This window comes from Nerophis ophidion, unplaced genomic scaffold (genome assembly GCF_033978795.1).
Source record: "Nerophis ophidion isolate RoL-2023_Sa unplaced genomic scaffold, RoL_Noph_v1.0 HiC_scaffold_67, whole genome shotgun sequence".
NCBI lineage: Eukaryota > Metazoa > Chordata > Actinopteri > Syngnathiformes > Syngnathidae > Nerophis > Nerophis ophidion.
This window is the reverse complement of record NW_026906989.1, coordinates 164,393-182,378: the sequence shown is the minus strand read 5'-3', so window position 1 is coordinate 182,378 and position 17,986 is coordinate 164,393. Positions and strand designations below refer to the sequence as shown.

General features: G+C 38.9%; 1 protein-coding gene across 1 annotated transcript; it reads left to right on the top strand.

The window, feature by feature from the left end:
• The first annotated feature begins 5,142 nt into the window (after positions 1–5,142).
• LOC133547138 (gastrula zinc finger protein XlCGF48.2-like) lies at positions 5,143–17,529 on the top strand. The gene is made up of 2 exons (XM_061892965.1): positions 5,143–5,595; positions 13,960–17,529. Exons 1-2 carry the CDS (start codon positions 5,469–5,471, stop codon positions 15,078–15,080), a joined length of 1,248 nt encoding a protein of 415 aa, XP_061748949.1. The 5' UTR covers positions 5,143–5,468; the 3' UTR covers positions 15,081–17,529.
• Positions 17,530–17,986: the final 457 nt, after the last annotated feature.

The following is a 17,986-nucleotide window of genomic DNA, read 5'->3' as shown; positions in this document are numbered from 1 at the left end:
ATAGGTCGGGTATTGAGAAACTTACATTTATGAATATAAAACTTAGCCAACAAAATAATGAGGTTGCAAAGGTAAAATTCCTTTTCACATTTTTGTTCATACAGTGTAAAACCAAAAATCACATCTTTAAAGCAAAGCACAAATTTGTCATAAATATTGTCCAGGATGAAGCGACAGATGCCTGCCATAGTGATGGAGTGTTTTCACAAGTATAAAACAAGTGGTTAACAGTCTCTGGGTGCATGTTACATAACATCAATGTCCTTCTTCTATTTAACCATCACAGTCTTTACAGGGTAATAACCAGGAATGATTTTAAATGATATCTCTTTGACTTTGTTGGGAAGTAAATACCTGTTAGGAAGGGACCACGTTTTGACCCAACAGATGTCATTTACAACATTATTCCAGAGGGAAATTACATAGGAGACAGACACACAATCATTTCGGAATAAGCTGCGGATTTTTCTGTTTTTTTTTTGTTTTTTTATCAAAGCAAAGTTTCCCCACAGGAGTGTCAAGTGGATCATTCACAATTTTTACAGCAGAAAGAGGAGGTGTGTAAGCCCTGTACAACATAATAATACCTGTTGGAATGTACAACATAATAACACCTGTTGGGATGTACAACATAATAACACCTGTTGGAATGTACAACATAATAACAGGTGTTGGAATGTACAACATAATAACAGGTGTTGGAATGTACAACATAATAACAGGTGTTGGAATAGACAACATAATAACAGGTGTTGGAATGTACAACATAATAACAGGTGTTGGAATGTACAACATAATAACAGGTGTTGGAATGTACAACATAATAACAGGTGTTGGAATGTACAACATAATAACACCTGTTGGAATGTACAACATAATAACAGGTGTTGGAATGTACAACATAATAACAGGTGTTGGAATGTACAACATAATAACAGGTGTTGGAATGTACAACATAATAACAGGTGTTGGAATGTACAACATAATAACAGGTGTTGGAATGTACAACATAATAACAGGTGTTGGAATGTACAACATAATAACAGGTGTTGGAATGTACAACATAATAACAGGTGTTGGAATGTACAACATAATAACACCTGTTGGAATGTACAACATAATAACACCTGTTGGAATGTACAACATAATAACACCTGTTGGAATGTACAACATAATAACACCTGTTGGAATGTACAACATAATAACAGGTGTTGGAATGTACAACATAATAACAGGTGTTGGAATGTACAACATAATAACAGGTGTTGGAATGTACAACATAATAACAGGTGTTGGAATGTACAACATAATAACACCTGTTGGAATGTACAACATAATAACAGGTGTTGGAATGTACAACATAATAACAGGTGTTGGAATGTACAACATAATAACAGGTGTTGGAATGTACAACATAATAACAGGTGTTGGAATGTACAACATAATAACAGGTGTTGGAATGTACAACATAATAACAGGTGTTGGAATGTACAACATAATAACAGGTGTTGGAATGTACAACATAATAACAGGTGTTGGAATGTACAACATAATAACAGGTGTTGGAATGTACAACATAATAACAGGTGTTGGAATGTACAACATAATAACAGGTGTTGGAATGTACAACATAATAACACCTGTTGGAATGTACAACATAATAACACCTGTTGGAATGTACAACATAATAACACCTGTTGGAATGTACAACATAATAACAGGTGTTGGAATGTACAACATAATAACAGGTGTTGGAATGTACAACATAATAACAGGTGTTGGAATGTACAACATAATAACAGGTGTTGGAATGTACAACATAATAACCGGTGTTGGAATGTACAACATAATAACAGGTGTTGGAATGTACAACATAATAACAGGTGTTGGAATGTACAACATAATAACAGGTGTTGGAATGTACAACATAATAACAGGTGTTGGAATGTACAACATAATAACAGGTGTTGGAATGTACAACATAATAACACCTGTTGGAATGTACAACATAATAACAGGTGTTGCAATGTACAACATAATAACAGGTGTTGGAATGTACAACATAATAACAGGTGTTGGAATGTACAACATAATAACAGGTGTTGGAATGTACAACATAATAACAGGTGTTGGAATGTACAACATAATAACAGGTGTTGGAATGTACAACATAATAACAGGCGTTGGAATGTACAACATAATAACAGGTGTTGGAATGTACAACATAATAACAGGTGTTGGAATGTACAACATAATAACAGGTGTTGGAATGTACAACATAATAACAGGTGTTGGAATGTACAACATAATAACACCTGTTGGAATGTACAACATAATAACAGGTGTTGCAATGTACAACATAATAACAGGTGTTGGAATGTACAACATAATAACAGGTGTTGGAATGTACAACATAATAACACCTGTTGGAATGTACAACATAATAACACCTGTTGGAATGTACAACATAATAACAGGTGTTGGAATGTACAACATAATAACAGGTGTTGGAATGTACAACATAATAACAGGTGTTGGAATGTACAACATAATAACAGGTGTTGGAATGTACAACATAATAACCGGTGTTGGAATGTACAACATAATAACAGGTGTTGGAATGTACAACATAATAACAGGTGTTGGAATGTACAACATAATAACAGGTGTTGGAATGTACAACATAATAACAGGTGTTGGAATGTACAACATAATAACAGGTGTTGGAATGTACAACATAATAACACCTGTTGGAATGTACAACATAATAACAGGTGTTGCAATGTACAACATAATAACAGGTGTTGGAATGTACAACATAATAACAGGTGTTGGAATGTACAACATAATAACAGGTGTTGGAATGTACAACATAATAACAGGTGTTGGAATGTACAACATAATAACAGGTGTTGGAATGTACAACATAATAACAGGCGTTGGAATGTACAACATAATAACAGGTGTTGGAATGTACAACATAATAACAGGTGTTGGAATGTACAACATAATAACAGGTGTTGGAATGTACAACATAATAACACCTGTTGGAATGTACAACATAATAACAGGTGTTGCAATGTACAACATAATAACAGGTGTTGGAATGTACAACATAATAACAGGTGTTGGAATGTACAACATAATAACAGGTGTTGGAATGTACAACATAATAACAGGTGTTGGAATGTACAACATAATAACAGGTGTTGGAATGTACAACATAATAACAGGTGTTGGAATGTACAACATAATAACAGCTGTTGGAATGTACAACATAATAACACCTGTTGGAATGTACAACATAATAACAGGTGTTGGAATGTACAACATAATAACAGGTGTTGGAATGGCATCAAATAAAATAGCAAATTGTTTGGGAGTCACAGGTATCTTAAAATGGTTGAGAAATTCTTGTTAATTAAAAAGTTGACCTTCCTTATTGAAAAGCTGACTCACTAAAATAATGTTATTGTTAAACCAATTGTTGAGGAAAAGAGATTTCCTTTTGTAACATATGTCTTTATTGTTCCAGATGAAATATTTGGTAGGTGAGAAGTGGTGCTTGTATAAAAGAGAGCATGCTAGAAGGGCTTGTTTGTGGAAGTTTGAGAGTGCAACAGGAATCCTGTCAATGTTAGAATTACACAATAGCAAAAATGTTAGGCCTCCAAGGTTAGAGAATACATGATGAGAAATAAAGTTCCAAATTGAGGTAGGGTCTTTCAGGTAGTGTCTTATCCAATTAATTTTAAAGGTGTTGTTTAGTGTAGTGAAGTCAAGAAAGTTTAGACCACCCTGATTGTAATTGTTCATTATAACTGATTTATTTATATACTGAATTTTGTTTTTCCAAATAAAGTCAACCAGTATTTTGTCAATAGTTTTACATATTTTTGGGTAATAAAGCGTAATCTTACCGGCTGTCCGTTCAGCTTTTGCTTTTGTCACAACTGTGGGTTATCGTTAAGGATAGCAAACCTTCTCCCATTCTGTGCTGCGGTGGCGTCTTCTGACTTATGCTCTCCTTGATTAGACGCAGCTCTCTAATTATCGGGCTCGCGCACCAGCTGGTGAGACGGGGGCGCGCGGCGCTCTACCTGCGCGTGAACGTGAATAGATGGGGTGATCATATAAACAGACTGGCTGAACTATATTTTACCTGGGGTTGCCAAGGTGAATAGGGGGTTCGGATGTGCTTTACCCAAAAATATTATTCTATTTTATTTTTTTATTTTTTTAATGGGGTTTGGTTGGTTGCCAGGTCGCTGAGGTTACGAGCACGCGCATCAGCTGACGAGACAGCTATTTGCCGCTAAAGTCACTTTTTAGACTTAAGAGTTCATCTTTCATGTTATCAGTTTGAGAACTTTTTTTCCCTCTCTTTCGATTTTTCCTTTCTTTTATTGTAACTGGATCTGTGTACTCTTATTTTATTTTAATATTTTCTACCGCTTGTCCCTTTGGGGTCAATTATATCCGTTATTTCGGAATAATTCCCGCCAATAGAGTGATGTTTGTGTACATTAAATTATTCTGATATACATCGCATCTCATAACTGATACTACTCATTGTTTCCTGGATTAATTATTGTTATTTTCTTATTCAAAAGTGAAACCAACGATTCCGGAAACGCTGAAGTAAAAAGTTTGATGTATGTTGCTGTTAAAGTGAGACAACTTGAACAAGTTTGACTCGTTAAAAGTCTGAGCAACAAATGAAGATGCAAACTATTCACTGATTGATGTTGTTGAAAAGAGAAGAGCCTCAATAGAAATGAAAATAAATAAATGAAAGTATTTTGGATGAAATGAGCAAGTAGGAATGAGGTGTAGGGAACAACAATAAAACACGTGGAAGGGTAAATCTAAATAATTCAGGCAGTAATATCGCTACAATTTCTAGCACTTTCACTCTTGTCATTGCAATGAATGTCGCAGGGGGGCGCCACTGAACCCCATCATTAAAGCTTTGTTTGATATACTTTGAATTTATTTTTTAAAAAATAAGACACTCTTTTATATCACATTGTTATTCAAATAAATATTACAGGAAAGAAAAGCATGGTAACAGTAACGGCAGGCAATATTTTGCCTCTTCGTCCCCTTGGCTGTGACGTCATTCCCAGCTTCCGGCGTGAACGGAAGGCAGCGGAAGTGTGCCAACTGTCGTGAAAGCACATCGACGCAGAAAGCCGCAAGTAGGACTAATAAGTCACTCTTATTATTTGTTCTCCAGTTTGAAATATTTACGACCTATAAAATACATCTTTGATTCTTTAGTAAAGGATAAAGTGGTCTCGATGCGCTAGAAGCACTGTGCCGCTTCTCGTGCTATCTTTGCTTGTTAGTTAGCTTAGCTGGCTAGTTAGCTTAGCTTGTTAGCTGCTAACAGAAGACACAGAAGTTATCAACACATCGCTAAGTAGAGATCAAGTGTGAGAGTAAAGTGTTGTGATTGTGTGAAAATGTGCGAAAGAAGGATAGCAAAGTATGAGGAGGAACTTTGTCCAACAAAAGAGGAGGACGAGCGACAACATCAACTACTGGACGCTGTTTTCAAGAAACATCATCAAGTTGTGTTACACAGAACAGGTTTGTTTACTTTTTACTCTCACATCTTTACTAACTTTATATTTGATGAATAACACTATGCTTAATATATTGTGTATAAGAAGTTGTGTTGTCTTGTGAGGATGATGCATTCCGTCTGCTACTTGCAACGTGGTCTTGCAACCACGTGGTTGTCTGTGTTCTGTGGAATGTAACTACTAAAGATGAGTTACACATCCCAGTCCATTTGTACAATAAACTGTCAGTGGTGGAACAAGTCAGAGCCGGGCCGGGGGCATGACACAAATAATAAAGCTAATTCTACCATCATTTTACAACATACACATGCCAGAAAGGCATGTGTATCTTTAACCAGGTTTTAAAACGTTTCAAAACCATTTCTGCTGAAATTTGCATTTTCCCGACATGCATTTATTTTCCCACTTTCACCACAGCATCAACCCGTTCACAGGATGTAGAAAACATATCAAAGGGGATCTGTTTTTTTCTTTTAACTGTGCCTATTGTTCACAAACCTTATGTTAGACATTAACATGTTTTGTTTTTTATTTTTTATGAATTGTAAGTTCTAAAGAAACGTCAGCAAAATCTTAACTATCCTAGATTTATCAATGGAGTCAATGGGATCACCTCTATTCCGCTCACTAAGCCCCCCTAAATAAGAATTAGTTGATCAATATAATATACCCAGAAGTCATTTTTTAATCGCTATCTCTAAAACATCCTGTAAAAATGCATATCCTTTGGAAATATGCCTTACAATAGCCACAAACTGGAGGATACATTTTTAATTAGGATACGATTTGAATAAATAATGTAAAGGTTGAATGGAAATTTCCAGGCTGTATCCCCTCTTCTGCCCACCTGTAAGTCCAAAAGGGAAAACAAAAGGGAAAAGCGGTAGAAAAATGGATGGATGGATAGGAAAAAAGCACATCATCGACAGGCCTCAAATGTTTCCTTTTTAAAGGGGAACCTTATCAGCAGACCCATGTAAGCGTCAATATATACTTTGATGTTGCAGAAAAAAGACCGTATATTTTTTTAACCGATTTCCGAACTCTAAATGGGTACATTTTGGCGAGTTAAACGCCTTTCAGTTTATCGCTTCAGGAGCGATGACGTCAGAATGTGACGTCACCTAGGTAATGAAGCCGCCATTTTCATTTTCTCAAACACATTACAAACACAGCGTCTCCGCTCTGTTATTTTCCGTTTTTTCATGCCTTGTCGGTGTGTTGTCGGAGGGTGTAACAACACTAACAGGGAGGGATTCAAGTTGCACCACTGGCCCAAAGATGCGAAAGTGGCAAGAAATCGGCCGCCATACCCCCATTGAATGTGCCGCAGTGTCTGCACATTTTACCGGCGATGCTAAGGCAGACATGGCACAGAGATGTATGGATAACCTGCAGATGCATTTGCAACGATGAAGTCAACGAAATCACAAAGGTGAGTTTTGTTGATGTTGTTGACTTATGTGCTAATCAGACTTATTTCGTCGCATCGTGACTGCCAGCTAATCGATGTTAACATGCTATTTAGGCTAGCTGTATGTACAATTGAAACTATTTTTAAATCCAGCGTTTCCCTCCACCCACATTTAATGCCAAACAAACACTTACCAATCGACGGGTTTAAGTTGATCCAGTTTCACAAGATGCGAAACTTCCGATCGTTGGTCTGCACATTTTACCAGCGGTGCTAAGGCAAACATGGCCGAATAGCGTCAATAGTTATTCGCTCAATAGCTTCAGTTTGTTATTCAATTTAGTTTTCGCTATCTGCCTCCATACTCTATCCGTTTCAATACATGTGTAATCCGTGGAATCGCTTAAACCGTTGAAATCCGAGTCTGAATCCGAGCTAATGTCGCTATATCTTGCTGTGGTAACCGCCATGTTGTTTGTATTGGCAGCACTGGATGACGTCACAGGAAAATGGACAGTGGCTTCGAAGATAGCTAAAATAAGGCACTTTAAAGCTTTTTTTAAGGATATTCCGGGACGGGTAACATTTTGGAAAAAAAAACTTCAAAGAATAAAACAAGCCACTGGGGACTGATTTTTATTGGTTTTAAGCCTTTTGAAATTGTGATAATGTTCCCCTTTAAGGTCAAGACAAGTGTTGCCTTAAAGGAGGGCTCATATTTTAGGGCACCAAGGCAAGTTAGAAGGGCACCAAGGCAAATGTTATTTTCTTTCCAGTTTGTTGATTAAATGCAGAGTCGCTCACATTTATTTGTGCAATAAATCTTTGAACAATTTTGACCCGTACTTTGGGTCAAAGCATAATAATTGTGTAAATGCATCAATAAGTACATTATGCTTGTGTAAGGTGCTTTTTTTTTTTTTTTAACCTTTATTTTGTTAGCGCAGTCAGACCTATTATTCTGAAGGGGGAAGTGTGTTGCTGTTCTCAGCTTGATGTGTAGATGCGAAAGTTGCGACTGCAGTCCGGTTTGTACATTATTCCAACATTGATGATGTCGTTCACAACAACACAAGCAGATGAGATGTGTTGCAGGTGTATGGATTTTCCTTGCCAGTTTTAGCTTCGTAGCTTAGTCGCTATTCCAAATGACCGCCTAAAGGACGGGACAATTGTGTGTTTAAAGGATGAATGAGTGGTCCAGAACACATTTTCCATCCATCCATCTTCTTCTGCTTATCCGAGGTCGGGTCGTGGGGTCAGCAGCCTAAGCAGAGAAACCCAGACTTCCCTCTCCCCAGCCACTTCGTCCAGTTCCTCCCGGGGGATCTCGAGGCATTCCCAGGCCAGCCGGAAGACATAGTCTTCACTATGTGTCCTGGGTCTTCCCCGTGGCCCGAACCAACTCATCTGGCTCCTCTCCACGTGGAGGAGCAGCAGCTTTACTTTGAGTTCCTCCCGGATGACAGAGCTTCTCACCCTATCTCTAAGGGAGAGCCCCGCCACCCGGCGGAAGAAGCTCATTTCGGCAGCTTGTACCCGTGATCTTGTCCTTCGGTCATAACCCAAAGCTCATGACCATAGGTGAGGATGGGAACGTAGATTGAACAATAAATTGAGAGCTTTGCCTTCCGGCTCAGCTCCTTCTTCATCAAAACGGATCGATACAGTGTCCGCATTACTGAAGACGCCGCACCGATCCGCCTGTTGATCTCACGATCCACTCTTCCCTCACTCGTGAACAAAACTCCGAGGTACTTGAACTCCTCCACTTGAAGCAAGATCTCCTCCCCAAGCCGGATATTGGCAATCCACCCATTTCCGGGCGAGAACCATGGACTCGGACTTGGAGGTGCTGATTTCCATCCCAGTCGCTTCACACTCTGCTGAAACTGATCCAGTGAGAGCTGAATATATTGGCCAGATGAACCCACCAGGACCACATTATCTGCAAAAAGCAGAGACTTAATCCTGCAGCCACCAAACCACATCCCCTCAACGCCCTGACTGCGCATAAAAATTCTATCCATAAAAGTTACGAACAGAATCGGTAACAAAGTGCAGCCATGACGGAGTCCAAGCCTCACTGGAAAGGTGTCTGACTTACTGCCGGCGATGCAGACCAAGCTCTGACACTGATCATACAAGGAGCGGACCGCCACAATAAGATCTGTGCCTTGTCCGAGTCCACAAAGCACATGTAGACTGGTTGGGCAAACTCCCATGTACCCTCAAGGACTCTGCTGAGAGTAAAGCTGGTCCACAGTTCCACGACCGGGACGAAAACCACACTGTTCCTCCTGAATCCGAGGTTCGGCTATTTGTCGTAGCCTCCTCTCCAGTACACGGGAATAGACCTTACCGGCAAGGCATTATTTTCTCTAACAAATGTTGCTTCTTCTAAGAATGACAACATTTCTCTTATATTTGTGTCAATTTCCCTAATATTGTGCAGTGAACAGTAGATTTTGTTTTATTAGCCAATTCTGTGACCCCGTAAGTCATTGTTGAAATAATATGCTTTATTTTTTTTGTTGAGTTCAGTGATTATTGACTAGATTATTACTTTGGGAAGGTGAGAGAAGAAGAGTTGTGGTCTTGTGAGAATTGTCTGGTTTGTCCATCCTAGGCCACCGTAGGTCACGTGTGGTGCATCACCAGACCTGCTAATGTTAGCCAAGTTAGCTGCTCATGCGTGTTGGAGTGGAGACGGCTGAGGGGAGTCGTGTATGAAACAAGCTCAGCTTCCTCATGAAGGTGACGTGATGATGTCACATAAGGACTACACTCACAAAAGAATGGCAACGTTTGGGCCCCCAGACCAGCTTTATTTGTGCCACATTGAGGCAGCGCTTTTTTACGCTTTCAGACCAAACGAACAAAAGAAGGCCTTTTGTATGCAGTTCGAGAGCCGCAGCCGGAGAAAATAAACACACAGTGTATCCATGACTGCAAAGTTCATTGACCGTTTGTCTGATTGATTGACTAATGTTTTAATACCTCTGGACATTGACTTGAAATATTTCTGTCAATCACACAAACATGCTTGTGGGGGAGTTTTCTGTGTCTACGTACCTTCCACACATGCGTACACCCACCGGAGTGACATGTGTCCAAGTTGCACCATCCCCACATTTTTCAACCTATTCAAACCATTCCAACATCAACTCATTCCACTCATCCTGGACATTCAAACTAACACTTTCTCAAGTTCCAAACGAAATTTCAATTTTCCTTTAAATTCAAACTCTTCACCATTTAAACCAGGGGTCTGAAACTCAATGTACATGGGGGCCACTGGATGCAGAAACTGGGTGAGGCTGGGCCGCAAGAAAAGATTTCTTAAAAAATGTAACATGCGCTTTTTAATGAATTCACTTTCTATGAATGGCTTTCCCGCCCTAGCAACATACTTGCCAATCCTCACCATTTTTCCGGGAGACTCCTGAATTTCAGTGCACCTCCCGACAATCTACCGGTGCAACCATTCTCCCCAATTTTTACCAATTTTCACCCGGCCGACATTATTAAGGGCTGCCGTGACTGCACTGCCTTTAACGTCCTCTACAACATTGGTTCTCAACATTTTTTCAGTGATGTACCCCCTGTGAACATTTTTCTAATTCAAGTACCCCCTAATCAGAGCCATGCATTTTTGGTTGAAAAAAAAGAGATAAAGAAGTAAAATACAGCACTATGTCATCAGTGTCTGATTTATTCAATTGTATAACAGTGCAAAATATTGCTCATTTGTAGTGGTCTTTCTTGAAATATTTGGAAAAAAAGATATAAACATAAATAAAAAAACTTGTTGAAAAGTAAACAAGTGATTTAATTATAAATCAAGATTTCTACACATAGAAGTAATCATCAACTTAAAGTGTCCTCTTTGGGGATTGTAATAGAGATCCATCTGGATTCATCAACTTACTTCTAAATATTTCTTCACAAAAAAAAACAAAAAAACTTTAACATCAATATTTATGGAACATGTCCACAAAAAGTCTAGCTGTCAACACTGAATGTTGGATAATTTAAATTATTTTTTCAGTTTATAAACTTACATTCATATTTCATTGAAGTATTATTCAACAAACATATTTATAAAGGATTTATGAATTGCTGTTTTTTTTTAGAATGTTTTTAATAAATCTCACTTGTCCCTTGGCATACCTTCAAGTACCTTTCAGGGGTTTGCGCACCCCCTAAAAGAGGACTACTGCTCCACTACATGTCATCGCGCATGCTTTTATATCACACAACCAACATGCCGGCTCCACAACATGTTGTATGAATCTTGTGCAGAACAACGTACGTGGCTGCAAGACGTACTTGTTCAACAGCCATACAGGTCACACTGAGGGTGGCTGTATAAACAACTTTAACACTGTTACAAATATGCGCCACACTGTGAACCGACACCAAACAAGAATGACAAACACATTTTGGGAAAATTTCCGCACACTAACACAAATGCAGCCCTAACTCTCCCGGGCTACAATATACAACACCTCAACCGACGCAAGTAGGGAGGGTAGGGGGTTGGTGGTAGCGGTGGTGTGTATATTGTAGCCCGGAAGAGTTGGGTCTGCATGGGATTCTGGGTAATTGTTCTGTTGTGTTTATGTTGTGTTATGATGCAGATGTTCTCCCGAAATGTGTTTGTCATTCTTGTTTGGTGTGGGTTCACAATCTGGCACATATTTGTAACAGTCTTAAAGTTTTTCTTACGGCCACCCTTAGTGTGACGTGTGTAGCTGTTGATCAAATATATCTTGCAATAACACACATAGATATTTCATGGCCAGATGCAACATACAACTAGGCTTGCACGCTGTCAGTTCATGATGTAGGGGGCGCTAAAGGCAGCACCCTTATGGCACTCCCTGAATATTTTTGATCTGGTACAAATCTACAGGGGCTTTGAGAAAATTGATGCCCTGAAATTCAGGGGTCTCCCGGGAAAATTGGGGATGTTGGCAAGTATGACTCTGTCAAGCGCCATTCATATTAAACTCGCGGGCCGCACCAACATTAAATTGTCATATCAAAGTGCGGGCCGCATAATAACGTCTCACGGGCCGCATGTTTGAGACCCCTGATTTAAACCATTTTAACATTCAAACTATTCTTACATTCACACTACATTCTGTCAGCAATTCAGTTCAATATCAGCATTGGAGCATTCACACGCAATTCCTTGAAAAATTGCCTCATCTACTTATTATTATTATTGTTATTATTATTATTAAATGTAGCTTACCATATTGCTGAAAAATGTAACTTTCCCTTGGAGATTAATAAAGTACAGTATTTCCTTGAATTGCCCCGCCGGGGCGCTAATTAATTTAAAACCTCTTCTCACTCCGGCATTTACCAAAGGGATGTGGTAAAGGCAAGCATGCGGTAATTATTATAAAACCTCTTCTCACTCCAGCACTTACCAAAGACATGCGGTAAAATTAGTCCTGCGCTTAAAAATTTGAGTGTGATGTAAGGATACCATCATGAAAAGCACATTTAATTTAAAAAAACACGTTATTATGGTCTTACCTTTACTTATAAATGAAGTCCATGCACAGCTCCTTCTGATCAAAAGCATCGATAACTTGTTTATAGAAGTCTTCCTTATCTTTCTTCAGGTTCAAAGTCTCTCTGTCTCGATGGAGATCTTCCTTTATCACCTCCTGCTTCGATTGAAAGTCCAGTTTTGAAAATTGTTTTATTTTAGATATATGTAATCCTCCATGTTAAAAGTGCAAGCAAGAGAAACAAATAAACACACGCTGCTCACTCTTGCTGCTTGTTGTCACTTCTTCTTCAGCCGAGTAGTCGCAAGAAGGATCACTAGCGCCCTCTACCACCAAGAGGCGGGAGTCATTTAATGACTCATATTTGACACACGCAGCTACGGTATATTAATAAAACATAGCTGCTTACTGTTCTTTTTAGCATCTTCAACAGCTTGGACCTTAAATCCTACTGAATAGCGCTTAATCTTTTTCCCTTGATGCGATTTCAAATTATTGAAATCAGTGTCCTCCATTTTGAAAATGATGACAGGTGAAGTGTCACTCGTGACGTGACGAGTGTGACCCGGCGGAAATTCTAGGCATATGCTAATTATTTAGCGAAACGAGTTTGACTCGGGGTTCATCCTGAGCCGGCGGTAATGCTAAGCACGCGCTAATTAGTTTGCGAAACGAGTTAGACCCAGCAGTAATTCTAGGCAAGCGCATACTATATACCCGGCGGCAATTCAAGGAAATACGGTCTGTCTGATACTGATTTTGATTGAATGTGTGGACTGCATGAATGATGCCTTTTCAATTCTCACTCTAACCCAATTTGAGTGTCTAGAAACGCACTAAATTAATATAACCCATTATTACTATCATTCATAAGGTAAACAAGTTATCTTTTTAAGGTGTAGTCAGTAATCTGATTACTTCTTCCCAGTTTAACTGTGGTGACACTATCTAAATGAAAGCAAAACAGATGTCATCTTTCTTGGCCAACATGTTGACTGTGCTCATGCTTCTTTTATAACAGACATGTCTCTAAAGATGAATGTGAAAATGACTAATTATTGTCCACCAGCAGGGGGAGCTCATCACTAGTACTACTGTGTGGAGGCTGGCATGTGGTACATTATTTCCTGTGTGTGTATGACTTATTCAGAGGGAGAACAGCACACTTTCACGTATGGCGTCTACCATTAAGGATTGCAGGAATGACTTTTAGGATGTTTTTATATGAATAAGATGGATTGGATGTTGGCCTGGGAAGACATTCCCCTGAAAGTCTTCTTCATGTGTCAGCTGGAAGTACCCTGACTGCTGTGAGGGGAAACTGATGAGATTGTGAGATCATATGTTGGTGCAAGACAATGTCTCATGTGACTGAGCAAAGCTGGACTTTTCTGAAGAATGTTTGTTTTCTCCTGTCCCGCAGACCTCGATGAAGAACATCTTCCTCGTGAGCAGGAGGTGGAACCACAGTACCCCCACATACACAAGGAAGAAGGGGTACCACATTCCCAACACATCAAAGAGGGAGGAGAGGAGCCACAGCCCCCCCACATTAAAGAGGAAGACGAGAAGCCACAGACCCATAATGTTAAACTGACCCTTCACATTAAAGGGCAAGCGGAGGACCCACTCATCTTACACATCAAAAAGGAAGAGGAGGACTCACTGACCCCCAACTTTAAAGAGGAAGAGGAGGACCAAGAGCCGCCGCAGATTAAAGAGGAAGAGGAGGAAAAGGGCATCAGTCAGCCTAAATGGTTGGAGGAGTTCCCAGTGACTGGTGTCCCTGTGAAGAGTGAAGGTGATGAGGTGAAAGGTGAAAGTGAGGAGAGGGGAGGGGGGGAGCCTCCAAGCAGCAGCTCAACACAACACATGACAACAGAAGCTGATGGAGACCACTGTGGAGGATCACAAGCAGACAAGCTCTTAGCTCCACTATCAGATAGTGAGGACACAACGTCACACTCTCCTGACACTGATGATGAAGACTCTAAAGATGATAAGACATGTCACACTGACAACACTCACTTCACATCTTCTCACTCTCACAAAACCTTTAAATACCATAGTTCTCTGAAATTACACATAAGATCACACACTGGAGAAAAACCTTTTTCTTGTTCACTCTGTAGTAAAGGTTTTACACAACGTCAGAATTTGAAAGTACACATGAGAACACACACTGGTGAAAAAACTTTTTCCTGTACAATCTGTAGTGAAGGTTTTGTAGAAAGTCGCAATTTGAAAAAACACATGAGGACACACACTGGAGAAAGACCTTTTGTTTGTTCAACCTGTGGTAAAGGTTTGGCAGACAGTAACAATTTGAAAAGACACATGAGAACACACACTGGTGAAAAGCCTTTTTCCTGTTCAACCTGTGGTAAAGGTTTTACACAAAGTCAACATTTGAAAAGACACATGAGGACACACACCGGTGAAAAACCTTTTTCTTGTTCAATCTGTGGTAAAGGTTTTACACAAAGTAGTAGTTTGAAAACACACATGAGAACACACACTGGTGAAAAATCGCATTCCTGTTGAATCTGCAACAGAAGCTTTTGTTGACGATCAAAGCTTGTAGCACACATGAGAAGACACCCAGGAGAGAAAGTGTTGAGTTGCAGTGTGTGTGGTGAAAGATTGTCTTCTAAGTACCAGTGTAAGAAACACAAGTGTGCTGGTGAGAACAGCAGCAGCAAATGAAACTGCAGGATTTGAAATAAACTGTCCAGACTTTCATTTTGACTTTCTAACAACATCAGCACATATAACATGTGTGACATTGTTGTTTGTCTAACAATCTGTTTAATACATTTCTACATTTATAGATTAGATATTTTATATTACTGCTTTTTTCAGTCAAGTAAATGCATTAATATGCAACATTGTGTACTCATATTAAAAAATGGACGGAACAATTTGAGTAAAAAGGTGAGCGTAAACAATAAAAGACATATTTTACATGCAATAAACATTTTGTGCACACACACACACATATATATATATATATATATATATATATATATATATATATATATATATATATATATATATATACAGTGAAGATAATAAGTATTTGAACACCCTGCTATTTTGCTAGTTCTCCCACTTAGAAATCATTGAGGGGTCTGAAAATTTCACAGTAGGTGCATGTCCACTGTATGACAGATAACCTAAAAAGAAAATTCCAGAAATCAAAACCTATGATTTTTGAACAATTTATTCGTGTGATACAGCTGAAAATAAGTATTTGAACACCAACATTAATATTTGGTAGAGTAGCCTTTGTTTGCAATTACAGAGGTCAAACATTTCCTGTAGTTCTTCACCAGGTTTGTACAGACTGCAGGAGGGATTTTGGCCCACTCCTCCACTCAGGTCTTCTCTAGATCAGTCAGGTTTCTGGGTTGTCGCTGAGTAACACAGACTTTCAGCTCCCTCCAAAGATTTGTAATTGGATTTAGGTCTGGAGACTGGCTAGGACACCACGGCACCTTGATATGGTTCTTAATGAGCCACTTCTTTGTTTTCCTGGCTGTGTGCTTTGAGTAATTGTCATGTTGGAAGATCCAGCCACGACTCATCTTCAATGATCTGACTGAGGGAAGGAGATTTTTGGCCAAAATCTCACAATACATGGCTGCAGTCATCCTCTCCTTAATACAGTACAGTCGTCCTGTTCCATGAGCAGAAAAACACCCCCAAAGCATGATGCTACCACCCCCATGCTTCACAGTAGGGATGGTGATCTTGGGATGGTACGCATCATTCTTCTTCCTCCAAACACACATAGTGGAATTATGACCAAAAAGGTCAATTTGGGTCTCATCTGTCCACAAAACTTTCTCCCATTAATCCTCTGGATCATCCAAATGGTCATCGGCAAACTTAAGACGGGCCTTAACATGTTCTGGTTTAAGCAGGGGAACCTTCCGTGCCATGCATGATTTCAAACCATGATGTCTTAGTGTATTACCAACAGTCACCATGGAAACAGTGGTCCCAGCTCATTTCAGGTCATTGACCAAGTCCTGCCGTGTAGTCCTGGGCTGATTCCTCACCTTTCTTAGCATCATTGAGACCCCACCAGGTGATATCTTGCACGGGGCTCCACTCTGATTGAGATTGAGCGTCATGTTTAGCTTCTTCCATTTTCTAATGATTGCTCCAACAGTGGACCTTTTATCACCAAGCTGCTTGGCAATTTCTCCAGAGCCCTTTCCATCTTTGTGGAGTTGTACACTATTGTGTCTGGTGTCTTTGGACAGCTCTTTGCTCTTAGCCATGCTGAATGTGTGGGTCTTTCTGATCGTATGGGGTGGACAGGTGTCTTTATGCAGCTAACGACATCACACAGGTGCATCTGATTCAGGATAATACAGTGGAGTGGAGGAGGACTTTTAAAGGCGGACTAGCATGTCTTTGAGGGTCAGAATTTTAGCTGATAGACAGGTGTTCAAATACTTATTTTCAGCTGTAATACACAAATAAATTGTTAAAAAATCATAGATTGTGATTTCTGGATTTTTCTTTTTAGGTTATCTGTCATACAGTGGACATGCAACTACCATGAACATTTTAGACCCCTCAATGATTTCTAAGTGGAGGAACTTGCAAAATAGCAGGGTGTTCAAATACTTATTTTCTTGACTGTATGTTCTGGTTCACATCTGAAACATCTTCTGGACCACTTCAGGAAGCATATTATTATTTACTTTATACATCATTTGAACAGTTGTCTTTTATTCACTTTTAAAATGTGTGATTTTATGAATCATTTGATGGGTCTCTATAATGTATTTTGTTAATTATCGTTATTACTCTGAATCATGATGGTTGTGTCGTGATTATTTTATATGTATGTCCCCAGACCTTTATGCAGTATAAAAGTGAGAGAAAACAGCATATGTTTTTTTGTGGAAAGATGGCTTTGTTTTAAAAATCTTACATTTGTGGATACATCAAATAAATCCAGTATTGTGTTTAAAAATGTGTTTTTTGTTTTTTCTCTTTTTTAACATCCCCAAAACAACATCAATATCAGTCAAAGTTTGGAGTGTCAGGCAAAAGCCAATATTGTACATCATCCCACAGAGATTTACTTTGCATACATTCTTAAAATGAACTGTTTATTGTGTTTCCCTATCACAGAACGAACAAGTGTTGTATCCAATTGCAAAACAACATCTTAAAAATTAAATGAAGTTATGAGTATTGTTTTGTTCCAGAGAAAATACAGTAAAGAATTAATAGTAAATTGTTGAAAAAATGACATACTGTAATTCAAATATTTTGAATGAAAGCCTTCTTAATTTTTGTAATTATTTTTATTTGCAGGTCGTACTTAATGAAATCTTCAAATAATAAAACACTTTTATCAGTCAATAATTGCATCAGTGACCAAATACCTTTTTCAAACCATTGCTGTTCAAAGATGGATTTGTTTC